This window comes from Euprymna scolopes, chromosome 18 (genome assembly GCF_053919585.1).
Source record: "Euprymna scolopes isolate OS-2025 chromosome 18, ASM5391958v1, whole genome shotgun sequence".
Classification (NCBI taxonomy): Eukaryota; Metazoa; Mollusca; class Cephalopoda; order Sepiida; family Sepiolidae; genus Euprymna; species Euprymna scolopes.
In genome coordinates this window covers 32,074,248-32,088,141 of record NC_136499.1, presented here as the reverse complement: position 1 = coordinate 32,088,141, position 13,894 = coordinate 32,074,248, and the positions used below count along the sequence as shown (strand labels likewise).

The following is a 13,894-nucleotide window of genomic DNA, read 5'->3' as shown; positions in this document are numbered from 1 at the left end:
AACGAGTTGTACTTCCGGCAACTTATACAGGAGGCCCTCGATACATGTTTGAGCGTCAAAGTGATGCCATGGCATATGTTCGGCGAATGGGCCGAGCCGACCTCTCCATCACGTTCACAACAAATCCAAAGTGGACAGAAATTACAGAAAATTGTCTTCAAGGGCAAGACCCTCAGGATCGTCCAGATATTGTTGCCAGGGTTTTCAGGCAGAAGCTAAAAAAGTTACTTGAATTTATTAAAAAGGGAGGATTTGGCAGGTTGAGGGCTTTCCTGTACAGTATTGAATATCAAAAAAGAGGACTGCCGCATGCACACATCCTCACCTGGCAGGCCCCAGAGGACAAACTTCTACCAGAAAAAAATGGATCTCTGCATATCTGATCTTCATGCTAAAGTGATGGCACATATGGTGCATGGACCTTGTGGACCATTTAATCCAAATTGTCCATGTATGATTGACAACAAATGTTCCAAAAAATACCCAAAAGAATTTCTTCAGTGTACCGAGCAAGGCCAAGACTCTTACCCCAAGTACAGGCGAAGAAAACCAGAAGATGGAGGCCAGACTGGTACAATAAGGATGAAGAGAAATGGTCGGTATGTTAATCAAGAAATAACAAACCAGTGGATTGTTCCGTACAACAAGGTCCTCCTTCAGCAGTTCAACGCTCACATTAACGTAGAAATGGTCGGTATGTTAATCAAGAAATAACAAACCAGTGGATTGTTCCGTACAACAAGGTCCTCCTTCAGCAGTTCAACGCTCACATTAACGTAGAAATTTGCAGCTCGATCCAAAGCATCAAATATGTCCTCAAATACGTGAATAAAGGATGTGATCAAGCAGTGTTTGAACTACAAAGAACTGATGGAGCAGCTAACCAACAAGGCCAAGTACAAAGTCACATTGTGGATGATATCCAGCAGTTCCAGAATGCAAGGTATGTCGGCAGTTCAGAGGCGGCCTGGAGGATATTGGAACATCCCATCCATGAACATTTCCCCCCAATTGTACAACTTTCTGTTCATCTTGAAAATGGGCAGCGTGTCATGTTCTCAGCTGATACTGCTCTGGAACGAGCCCAAGGTCCACCGCCTGCCACAACTTTGACAGCATTTTTTCAACTCTGCCATGAGGATGACTTTGCAAGGGGTCTCAAATACGTAGAAGTCCCTGAGTTTTACACTTGGAACAAATCGACAAAGAAATAGATGAGAAGAATGCGTGGGGTACAAGTTGAAGGTACTGAAAATGATGATGTATGGAAGGCACCATGTATTGGGAGAATCTACACGATTAGTCCAAAAGCAGGGGAGTGTTATTTCTTACGCCTGTTGCTCAATGAGGTTGCTGGTCCAACTTCATTTCAAAATTTGCGAGCATACAATGGTCAGGTGTTTGAAACATACAGAGCAGCGTGCCTTGCTCGAGGCCTTCTAGAAAATGACCATCACTTGCATCAAGCAGTAGGAGAGGCAAGTGCCACTCAATCACCTTCAAATTTGCAAAGCCTATTTGTGATAATTTTAACAGCCTGTGAGCCAAGAAATCCTCTTGAGATCTGGATGGCTTTTCGTGATGTAATATCTGAAGACATTCTTCACAGATACAGGCAAGAAGTTAACAATCCAGAAGCAGATTTTAATGAGGACATCTACAATAAAACTCTTTGTCTAATTGAAGAAAAAGTTCTCCTTATGTGCGGTCAACCATTGGCAAGCTATGGATTACCTGCACCAACGCAAGGGAGAGATGAAAGACTCGCGAGAGAGTATCAACGTGAAGTTACTTATAATCTTGAAGAACTTTCCCTACAAGCAGAAAATATGCAAGAAAAACTGACCGATTCTCAAAGAGAAGTTTACAATTCATTCATGGCAATGTTGGAAGCACAAGGTGAAATGAACAAAAACATGATGTTTCTTGATGCTCCAGGTGGTACGGGCAAGACTTTTGTAATCAATTTGATCCTTGCAAAGATTAGATCCATGAGAAAGATTGTGCTTGCAACAGCATTCAGTGGCATTGCTGCTACTCTACTACAAGGTGGCCGCACTCTTCACAGCACTTTTAAAGTACCCTTGGATACTCATCGAATGGATCAGCCAGTTTGCAAAATTACTGGTAACTCAGCCTTGGCAAATGTAATTAGAGACACCTCTGCAATCATTGTAGACGAAGCCCCAATGACGCACAAGAGTGCTTATGAAGCAATTGACCGAACACTGCAAGACATCACAGGAAACAAGAATCCCATGGGTGGCATTCCAACCTTATTTTGCGGTGATTTCCGTCAAATCCTCCCAGTGGTTAAAAATGGCACAAGGGCTAACATTGTCAATGCAAGTTTGAAACAATCCTATCTCTGGAGGCACGTTATAGTGAAGAGACTGACTACTAATATGAGAGCCTATATCTCTGATAACACAGCTGCAGCAGACTTCTCAAAATTGCTTCTCCAAATCGGTAATGGTCAGTTTCCTATCACTTCTTCACCTGACACAATTAAGATTCCAACTGCGCTTGGTAAATGTGTCGGTAATCAGAAGCAACTGAAAGACAAAGTGTACCCAGACCTGCAAAACAATGGAAAATCACCGGATTGGCTTGCTGAGAGGGCTATTATTTCGCCATTAAACAGCAATGTGAATCATTTGAACAATTCAATAATGGATGAATTTCCAGGAGACACAAAGCAATACAAGTCAGTTGATTCGGCTACTAATGAATATGAAGCTGTTCACTACCCTGTGGAGTTTTTAAACTCTTTGGAGATATCTGGAATGCCTCCACACATTTTAAATCTCAAAATTGGATCGCCAATCATGATTCTTCGATCCTTGGAACCGCCAAAAACAACAAACGGAACCAGATGTGTTATCACCAGATTGCACACCAATGTACTTGAGGCCATCATTTCTTGTGGTCCCTACAAAGGCGAAACCGTTCTACTGCCAAGGATCCCCTTAGTTCCATCGGACTCAGAACTTCCATTTAAATTCCGGAGACTCCAATTTCCTGTGAAGGTGTGTTTTGCAATGAGCATAAACAAAAGTCAAGGTCAGACATTTAACACCATTGGCGTAGACTTGACATCAGACTGCTTCAGTCACGGTATGTTCTACGTCTCCATCAGCCGGACAGGAAGTTCAGAAAAACTCTACATTCTGGCTCCAAATCAAAGCAGCAGAAATGTAGTTTACCCTGAGGCTCTTCAGTGAAAAGTTCGAGAAATGGATATGAGGAAAAACTGACATGATCTGATTGTGGTAAGTTTTTAGTATTGAATGTGCAAGATAAAATTTAAGCAAGAGTTGAAAATTACTTCAATGAAAAATTTACTATGTAACATCAAGTAACCTTCCTTTTGATGAAAATGTTTTGTGAAGTTCCTGATTGAATTTCAGTCACTACAAGAGGTAGTTAAAATGTTAATCACCTTATGCAATCGTTGCTCTTACAACATCAACTTACTGGAAAGGTGCCCACAGATTTTGGTACCCGAGTGCGCAACAAAGCTCCGTGCGAAGCACGGGTATCTTTGCTAGTATATATATATTTGCTGCATATCATTGTAACAGACCAATTGTCTGGTGATTTGGGGTTAAAAGCTCTTCAAATTAGACACTTCTGAAGAATTTTGTACATGGAATTTATTGGGTAAACAGTAAAAGAAGTGAAATCATGTTGAACAAAATATACAAAATAAATTGGATGAACAGAAGCTTCCGGGATGATTTTTAAATTGACAACTTGTTCTTTATTCAAATTCTTATGGTGACACGGAAGGAGGACTAGGTTTGTTTTAATTATTCATTTAGATAGCATTTCTAAGTTTCGTTTAATTAATTCACAAATTTTTTTGATGGTGTCTCATTATGTGATTCACACTTTTTTCAATTCCCATTCCCATTTTTTTTGGACCATCTGACCTTACCAGAGATCCTTTGCTCCATCTGTCTTTAAATGCATTTTAAGTCCATTCAAACAAAAAAAAATAAATAAATAATTAAATTATACTAGCTGAAATACACAACATTAAGTATACATCAAAATGTTATAAAATTCAAGTGTTTTTCTAAATTTGTTTTGAACTTATAAGTAAACAAAAAAAAAAAGCATTTCGATAGATATTTATCTTTTTTTTTTTAATTAAAAAAATTAAAAAAACGTGAAAATATTTCTTGTAAATTTTATTTTACACAACATAAACAAAAACACACAATTAACATTCAACAGGAAATAATTTACATACAAAAATGAAAGTGTAAAAAGTTTTTTTTTTGTTTTTTTTCTTTTCTTTTTTAAATATTTTAATAGACGTCTGGTTATCTCCAAGCTCTATTTAAGGCCTTTCTGGCAGCTAATTTTTGAGAGATGATTGAAACAGCAATCATCCCAATAAGAACGCTACTGATGAAGATATAATCAAAGTCATCTTTGAGCACATCAAACATTTTGGAAGGATTCACTCGTGTGTAGAACAGATCTGAGGAAGAAAAAAAAAATGTTATGACTACATACAAATCAAAGTTTCGATTTAGGATAAATAATATATTTCTCACCTTGCCTCATTAGTATTAAGTTGGAAAGTTTTGTTTATTTATTTATTTTTTTAACTAACGAGTTATCACTTATCAAAGCCAAATGCTATTCAAGGATAAGGTAAGATGAATTGTTGGTTTCATGATGATGAATATTATGAGAGGATTGAAAATGATATAATTGTCATTTTTTATTGTATTTAAAAACATTAAAAATTTTACTTGATATTTTACTCTGTGAGAACATATGTCCACCCCCACCCCCATTCAATAACTCGCAAACCCCAACATTATGTGCCATAGATTTTTCTTTCAGGTTTTCTCATTCTGGTTCTGGCCATGTTGTCTTTTATGCATTGGCAGCTGCCAAGTGGGGTGCACACAGGTTCACAAGTATAAAAATAAATAGAAAATACAATTCCAAAAGAAAACACAGGATAACACTGACTAACACATACTGTGTATATTCGTTGGAATCTGAGTAGGTGAGTGTCACATTATCACGAGAAACGACCCTCTAAACCCTAATGCTTACATCTACGGCCAAGGTTGTATTATCTGCTCAAAGCCACGAGAAAAGTCTGCTATGACTGACCATATATGGAGGGAAAAGGGAAAACATCTACCCTTATGGAACAAAGTAAGAATTATAGATAGCGAAGAATGGTGGAGAATAAGACAACTCAAGGAAGCAGCACATATGATGGGTGACAATCACGAAATAGACCTAGAACATAACATAGAAAATATTAATTATAAATAATAATGTAATCGTGACTCCCTGCACTGAGGATTCCAAAAAGGATGAAACACTAGTGTCTGTAGGTATTCAAATTATTATAGTAATTATATACTAGCGGGACCTGTGGAAATTCCACAGAGGACTCATTCAAATGTAATTTATTGATGTTGGCATTCTGTAGATGTTCAACGTAAATGGAGACACTGTGATATTATTGTAGCTTTTTTGTTAAAACTGCAAAAGTATTTATCTAAGCTAGCAGAGATGCCCGATCGTAAAATACGCTTAAATATGATATTTTAATTCTTGCAGATTTCATATATATCATTATAGAGTTAATGTTCCATCGATTTTTATATATTATAAAGTTGCAATTTCAAAAATAAAAAATATATCCATATGATTTGGTTGGGTGCATCAGCTTGAATCAAAACCAAAACTTAATTCTTGGTAAAATTATTTATAAAAAAAAAAATAGATAACTTCAGTACCATCAGCTATAATTAAAACCAAAACCAAAACTTATGAAAAATTCTTGGTTAAATTATTTATTACAAGAAATGGAAGTCCATAATAATTAAATGACAGTCACTTGGATGTAAGCGTGACACACAAATACATAACACACACGCTATCCTATCAATATATAGATGTGTGTGTGTGTGTGTGTAGTAATAAATAGTGATATTTATATCCAGAAATAAAATAGGTTCAAGGCTCTTAAAATTCATACTAGAATTGTCTGCAAGGGCCCGTAACACAATGTACTTAAAAACATTCAATTGTAAAGTGATAGTCTCCTGAAGGTTGAAGGTTCAATCCTCGGTGTGAATAACTGAAACATACAATTGTGAATTATATGGACCCTCTATTCAGTCATGGCTGACAGAAGTAAATAAAGGAGTTCCATTTAAAATTACGTATAGATTCCCAAGTTTGATAAGATACATCGGAAGAAGGTCGGAAGCTACATGAACCGAAACATTGCAAAAGTGACACTCGAAAACAGTAGTTTGAAAAATCCAAATATGACATTAAGGTTAATATATTAAGGATTAGGTTAAGAGCTGCTAGTCAAGTTGGTCAGATATATTTACGTTGAGGGAATACAATGCAGTAGGTTCATCGGAGCACATTCTGTGAAAATACTTGTGATACAGCACTGCAGCTATGGGAGATGGGTGAAGGCTTGGTAAAATACCATCAGGTTAGAGACACGTTTCCTGTTTTGCAGCAGACTTGATAGTATCTTCTATGTATTTACTCCAACTTATGTTACCTGTGAATGTCAATCCAAGGAACTCCTAATAGAAAAAAATGGGGGAGGCGTAAACATATCAGCAATTAAAAGCAATACTTACCAAGACCATAGGCCAAGATCAAAGATGTGGATTCCAATCCAGCAGAACCAGTATGGATTCCATTTATTCTATAAACACTTTGATTGTAATTAACAATGGCTTCCATATTGATTGGAATTTCTGGGACATACGGAATGGTTCCTTCCTCCCTAGAATAACAATATATATATATATTTTTTTCTTTCAAAACAATAGAAAATAAATTTTCACAATTGCCATAAATCAAACTACAAATCACGAGAAGTAGAACCAGGATGCAAATCACTTGCCCATCTACAAAGTTACCAACCTAATCTTTTTAATATCACATATTTCTCTACAGAAATAAAGAGTGAGCTGCGAATGATTTCATACTCAGATTTATACCATACTAGCAGGACTACATGGCATTACCTGAAACCATAAGAAAACTAAATAGAAAATGTTAAATAGCGTTAAGTTTCTAAACCCCACCCTCTCCCTAGAAAAATATTTTTTTTTAGAGAGTGAAAAAAATAAAACTGCCCATGTTACCTGCCTAGTTGCCTAGAATACATATTTCATAAGTTCAATAGTTTTAAATTTTACCAAACACATTTTATTGATGCCCATGTGTATGCCTCAATCCTTTAAAAAAATTATTACTTAATAACTCAAAATTTTATGTATAGCAATTTGTTTAAATTATTTTTGACTTGTTTAAAAAAATGTTGGATGGTGGGAAAGATGCAAGCTTGAATTAGCGCACCTAAATATTAAAGTTTAAAAAAAAAGCCCATGTTACTTAGCCTGTTGCCTAGAATATATATTGCAAAATTCATAATGATTGGTTAATTACTTTAGTTCATCCGGAATAATGATATATATATATATATATATATATATATATATATATATATAAAAACAAACTTAACATATATGCAATCTCTAAATGTTAACATTTACCAAACAAATGTGCCCATATTACTCACTGTGTTGCCTAGAGTATATTTTCAAAAATTCATAATGATCAGTTCATTAGTTTAAGAGATTATCTTGTACATAGAAATATGCATGCATACCTAACTTTATAGAAAGAAAGATTAAGAAAACACTTACATATGTTGTTGAGTGGGAGTTACTGGTCTGCGAGGATCAAGGAATGCTTTCGGCAGGGAGAGAAGTCCACCAAATTTCAATGAAACTATAAAACAAAAAAACATTTCAAGTGTTAGTCCAAACAAAAAATTCAAATGTAAAAAGTTGTGCCTTTTAAATTATGAAAAAAAAAATTATTAAATTATAAAAATTGAACTGAGAAAATTAATAATGAACTCTGTTCCTTACCTATGACATGTTTGCTCGTAATTCCTTTTTCGGTTATCGTGGCTGCCATTGTGGAGATGTGAGCTGGGAAAATATAGGCTTGACGAGTTACTAGCGGCACAGGTGGGGAATTGAAAGAAGAGAAGGCAGTAGAATTGCTCTGTTCTTTTCCTTCGTACATTTCCAATACGACCATCTCGTTACGACGATTCTTCTGGCTGTAGAAATTGTACTGAAAATATTAAAGAAAGGATCCATTAAATTTTTATATCAGTTTTGAAAATCATTAAATAATAAGCATAAAATACTCAATTTTGTTAGCATTTTTAAAAAATTTTGAATTCAATAAAATGTAAGGAATTAAAAGGAATTATGCTTCGTTTAAATTACAATTTTTGTCATACAACATTACATTAAATTATAACAAGCCGAACATGCAAGGTCCCACTTCATAAGTGAAAAATTTACTTTCACCATGACTAATGTTTGTGAAAAATTTATGAAAAAAATCCAAGGTGTCGTTATTGAGAATTATCCCAAAAAATCCATTCTGGCAAAAATTTACTTTTACCATAATTAATGTTTGTGAAAAATTTAAAAAAAAAAAAAAAAAAAATCTAAGGCATGGTTATGGAGAAAAGTGCGAACAAACAAACGAATGAATGAATGGGAGTGAATTACTAGGTCCAATCCCTCTTTGTCGGGGAACCAAAAAGAAATGTTATTCTTTAAATGAAAATTTTTTAAAAATTACTGTTTACTTTATGAATAAAGACTAACATTTATCAAATATGATAGAATGCGTTACAGCTATTTTAAGGATTTCACCCAAGAATGTGTTACAGCTAATTTTTGCATTTCACTCAAGATGGTGTTACAGTTATTTTCCGGGTTTCACCCAAGAATGTGTTACAGCTATTTTTTGCGTTTCACCCAAAAATGTGTTACACCTATTTTCCAGGTTTCATCCATGAATGTTTTATATTTTTGTGAGTTTCAATAGACAACATTGTGTACACAATGCTTAATAATAATAATAATAATAACATTGAAAAAGTAAATGTATTTTCTGTCCAAAATAATCAAAATATCATAAAGATATATTTTGTGTATTGTCTGTCCTTTGTTTCTTTCACTGACCTCTTAACTATTGAAAATCTTACTCATCTTTCCTTAGGATTTATACTCTCTCTCTCTCTCTCTCTCTTCCTTCCCATAATTCACCACTTCCCTAAAAACCACTTCTGCCTATCTAAATAAATTCTCCATAAAAGAAAATTTTCAATGAGTTTTATTGACAAGGTAAGGAAGATTAATCATTCATTTAAACCACGCACACATATTTTAAAAGTAATTCTACTCATAAAATTATCATTCACTCACGATTAAAATTTGTTTCTGTATTACTAACTCCCCCCCCCTTCACCAGTACACTATTTAGACAGAAGGATGTATATGGGGGACATTTTATTTAATTAATTACAAAACAAAAGAAAAAATCATTTTACTTACAACAACCCAATTTTCAGAATGTACAACATGCACAGGACCTCGAACTCTACGATGAGTAGCATGGAATACAATATTACCTGAGATGAAATCTATCAGGTAAATATTTAGGAAATTAGAAGGCGCTGTCAAATGAAAAACAAAAAAATTAAAAATCAAGATGGATGCCTTTTTATTCCAAAAGCTACAATAAGAAAATTAGCAAATTTGGGGAAAAAAAAAAAAAAAAAAAAAGAATTTTTTTTCTGAAATACCTGTTGGCGTTAGGTATGCGATTATAACTTTAAAAATAACATCCTTTATATTGTTTTGAATAATTCTTTTTTAACCATTTCACTTCTGCTAATATCTTTAAAGTTAAAAAGTCAATTTAAAAATGGTATCTTCTTTAGGACATCAGAAATGATAGTTTGCATATGAAAAATTGAATTATTTACATACAAATTCTACAAGTTTTACATAAATATTTTAATATATCTACAGCAATAACATGTGAGAAAACTAGCAAAGTATTCCCCCCCCCCCATAATTTTTGATGAAGGGTGTACACTAATCATAAAATAACAAAATTGACAAGGAATAAAGTGTAGTATCTGTTTTGATGCTACACTTAGCCTATTTTCTTTTCGGTCAGAGAAGACGAAATCCTTCTAGATTGAGAGGGATATAGGCTCGATCCCGAAACCTTGAGGTTAATAGCCTGATGACATAAGCATGACACCAAGAAGCCAGGGACTTGGAAAGAGTCGAAAATAAACATTTAAAAACCCAGGTTTTCTAGGTCAAATATCATGCCATAGTAGCAGCAGAAGAGAAAAACGAATTCACATCGCGAATTTTCTAAGATAAAAGTCGATGAAATAAAAGACTTTTATGACGTCGTTTCGTAAGTGTTACATATTATGAGCTCGATAGCTATAAGAAATAGTAATTCCCCCCTAGAATCCCGACGAAAAAGCCTTTGGTGGACATACAGAAAAAATGCACACACACACACACTAACACACATTTTCGCTTTTATATATATATATATATATATATAGATAAGCTGGTATACCCACTTCATGAGTAATGGATTTACCCTGAGTCTACAAATATAGTTATATCAAATACATCATTTGAGAGCGATTTGTGGCAGTTATGGCCCTAGAATTATGACGTGTACTTCTGTAACATACTAATACATATTTTGTTAATTATACCACTCTAGATGTGTTGATTATTACCAGTCCACAACACTGGAATCAAGGAATTCTAAACTTACACTACTACAACAAAAATATAAGATAATTGCATTCTATGTGTATGCGTGTGGAAAATATGGTTTCACCTACCTTTTTGTGAAGGAAGTGGAGGTTCTTCACCTTCAGCGGTGACCACAACCAAATTAGGGTTCACATATTTGTACAACACACTTCTGTCCCCAAGTACACGTCCTTGAGAATGAACAACTTCTGGAAAAGAAGAAACAAAAAAGAAACTTTAGCAAATTATCTTATCAGGTTTTATTTTGCTGTTCTTATTTTTGTCCTTTAGTCCTCATATTTCATGAGTGATGTTTCTGACAAAGGGGAACAATTGCCGTTTTCTAGGATAGACCATATCATATTTCTCTTAATCTGTCAGTGTGTTTCACTTTTTCTCCAGCCAATCTGGCTGAAATTTTGTACGGATCTTTTTTATGATAAAGTGCAGTGGACTAAGTATTATGGTATCCATTCAATGAAAAGTTAGGGATTAATAGAGATTAGTATTTTATGTAAAAATGAGCACAGATCTAACCATATTGAACTATCAATTTTGCATGAAGCACTCATTCTAAGTTAATGAGCTATAACTTTCGCCTATTCTCATATTCATTTTTTTGCAGACTGTTATACTCATCTTCATAGTTATTGTTGTTTCTCCATGCTTCGGCAAACTATTCCTCAGGCTTTCTTCAGGGGGTTAACTGCGACAGGATAGGAATGCTGAGTCTTGTAATTGTATCCCAGTAATTACTACCTTCCATAGTTGTTGTTGTCTCACCATGTTTTGGCCAACTAATCCTCTGGCCTGCTTTGGGATAGGATTGAAGCTGCTATCTTCAGACATTGCTCATCTGGAACCTCTATCCACTGAGTCAGTGGCCCCGAAGAAAAAAAAATGAATTTAAATTAAATAACTTTTGCTTAGTCTATTCATAATACTTTAAAGTGGTATTTTTTTTTATTTATTTCTTACATCAAATGGTTTCATGCCTTGTCTGGAGCAATTTCCAAAAAAAAAAAAAAAAAAAATGATGGATTGATTGTTTTTATTATGTTTACAATCCAGATAATTCATTATCAATCTTTTTTTTTTCCTTTTTATTTTTATTCAACCAAAATAAGGCATATATTGCCACTGAGACATATGGGACTGCTATGATTAGGGGATCAGATTTATTGAAGCCATTCTAAGCGGGGAGTTGGACAAGAAAGTATTTGTTCATATTACATTTAAATTTCTGCACGTTGGTACAGTCGAGACATCAGTGAGTACATTTCAAAGAAGCTATTAGAGTAAAATATTTTTCAGCATCAAGAGTGAAGAGGTGGGATTTTGTTGTTAGTTAAGTTGGTTGGAGATATTTATGTTGATGGTGCACAAGAGCATTAAATACGCAAGGGCACATTCGACAGAAGTACTTGCTAAATCAGCATAGGTACGCAACACTGTGGCGTTGGGACAGAGATTAGTGCTTCGGCAACAACAGTGTAGAACCTATCAGGTTTTTTTTAGGTTTTTTTATTGCATTTTCACCCCAAAGAAGACACAGTGCCACTTTGATGTAGGAGGCTACTATCTGGGACATAAATTTGCAGGGATACTATGTAGGGAGCTGAGTAGCAAGACATCTGTTTACGTCTGCATGTCAGTGCAGTTGGGGAAGCAGGAACCTGGAAAGGTAATTCCAAAGTCTGGCAGTTCTGGGGAAGAAACTATTAAAGTAGAAGACTTTCTGATATCTGGGGATCTCTACTATGTAGCGGTGAGATTTTGCTGCTTGTCGGGTTTGTCAGGGGTATTTACATTGAGGTTGTACAAGGGTTTGTAGTTCGTTGGAGCATCTACCATTAAAATACAGACAGGGGAATGCAACATTTCATTGATGGGACAGAGGTTGAAGTCTAGCTGACAGTTCAGGACCTATTAGGTTGGTATCTCTCTTTTGAACCCTGTCCAAGAGTAAAAGACTAGTAGCAGATGCACCAGCCCAAATGTGATGACAATATTCCATACATGGGCGAATGGTGGCCTAGTAGATATAAGTAATTTCTAGCATGGTAGAGAGAGCCCACCTTCCTTGGAGCAGTCGGGACCCTTTTCTGCATCTTGTCCAAGATGAAGAGACAAGTGGTTGGTGCACTAGCCCAGATGTGGCAAATGGTGTCTATATAGGATACTGGGAGGTGTTAGATTTCTAAAAATTTTCTTGGGAGCAGACTTTGCAACATCTACTATGTAATTATTCCAATTAATGTTGCTGGTGAATGTTAAGCCAAGGAGTTTAAACATGGGACTTTCAGGAAGGGTGCTATCAGCTCTGGCAATCTATAGTTGGAAAGGTTTCTTATAGTGGTTGAACAAAAAGAGCTTTGTCTTGGCAGTATTGAATATAACTGTCTACTTTGGACCCCATTCTACTACAGAATGGAGGTCATTTTCAAGCACTGCCTTGGATATTGATTTTTCTTTTTTTATTCTTGTCCATCCAAAGTTGTACTGCCGCCTGGAACATAAGGGGCAAATTTGGGATTGTGTATCTCAAGAGACTGTGGGAAGTTGATCAGTGAGATGTCTGTTAACATTACATTTTAACTACTGCATGTTAATATGGCCAGGGAAGCAGGAAACAGGAAGGGAATTCTAAAGTGTAGCTGTCCAAGGGAAAAAATTATTAGAGTAGAAGGCTTTTCAGCATTTAAATTCTTTATAACAGTGAAGGAGTGGGATTTTGCTGTTTGTCAATATGCGTGTGTGTGATTTACTGAACATCGAGAATAGAGTGTCATTTCATAAAAAAATATATTGATCTTGAGTGATTGCAACTTTGTCAGATAATAGTCATGCAAAGAATAAACAAACTAAAATGAAACAATTGAAAATTCGGTCCATTTCTACAAAACTGATAGTCGCAATTCTCTTGAAGATAAAAATCTAAACTTGATTTACCTGACGGCCTTTTCGGCACAACATTTGTGACGGTCTGCAAATTCTTCTGCATGTTTATTGACCAAATATTTTCCGTCTGGATCTAAGGATTTAAAAAGAAAATTAATTTAACTGTGTAAAAAGAAATAACCAATCTAATAGACTTTGCTTAATCTGGCAAAAGGCGACACATTATTGAGCACTCATTGCAAATCAAACTCACTAATGATACCAACAAAATTACATTACAATTGGTTACAAATAATATTTCACAA

The 13,894-nt window shown here is 35.0% G+C and overlaps 1 protein-coding gene across 1 annotated transcript in view; it reads right to left on the bottom strand.

Annotated features, from left to right (window-relative positions):
* Positions 1-4,181: 4,181 nt before the first annotated feature.
* LOC145297569 (ER membrane protein complex subunit 1-like) overlaps positions 4,182-13,894 on the bottom strand; it is a 70,563-nt gene continuing 60,850 nt past the window's right edge. The window contains exons 19-25 of the mRNA XM_080143584.1: positions 13,641-13,722; positions 10,778-10,897; positions 9,447-9,568; positions 7,956-8,166; positions 7,728-7,812; positions 6,651-6,799; positions 4,182-4,492 (exon numbers count right to left, since the gene is read on the bottom strand). Of these exons, the coding sequence (XP_079999710.1) occupies positions 4,332-4,492; positions 6,651-6,799; positions 7,728-7,812; positions 7,956-8,166; positions 9,447-9,568; positions 10,778-10,897; positions 13,641-13,722 (930 nt within the window). The 3' untranslated portion in view covers positions 4,182-4,331. The remainder of the gene's footprint in view (positions 4,493-6,650; positions 6,800-7,727; positions 7,813-7,955; positions 8,167-9,446; positions 9,569-10,777; positions 10,898-13,640; positions 13,723-13,894) is intronic.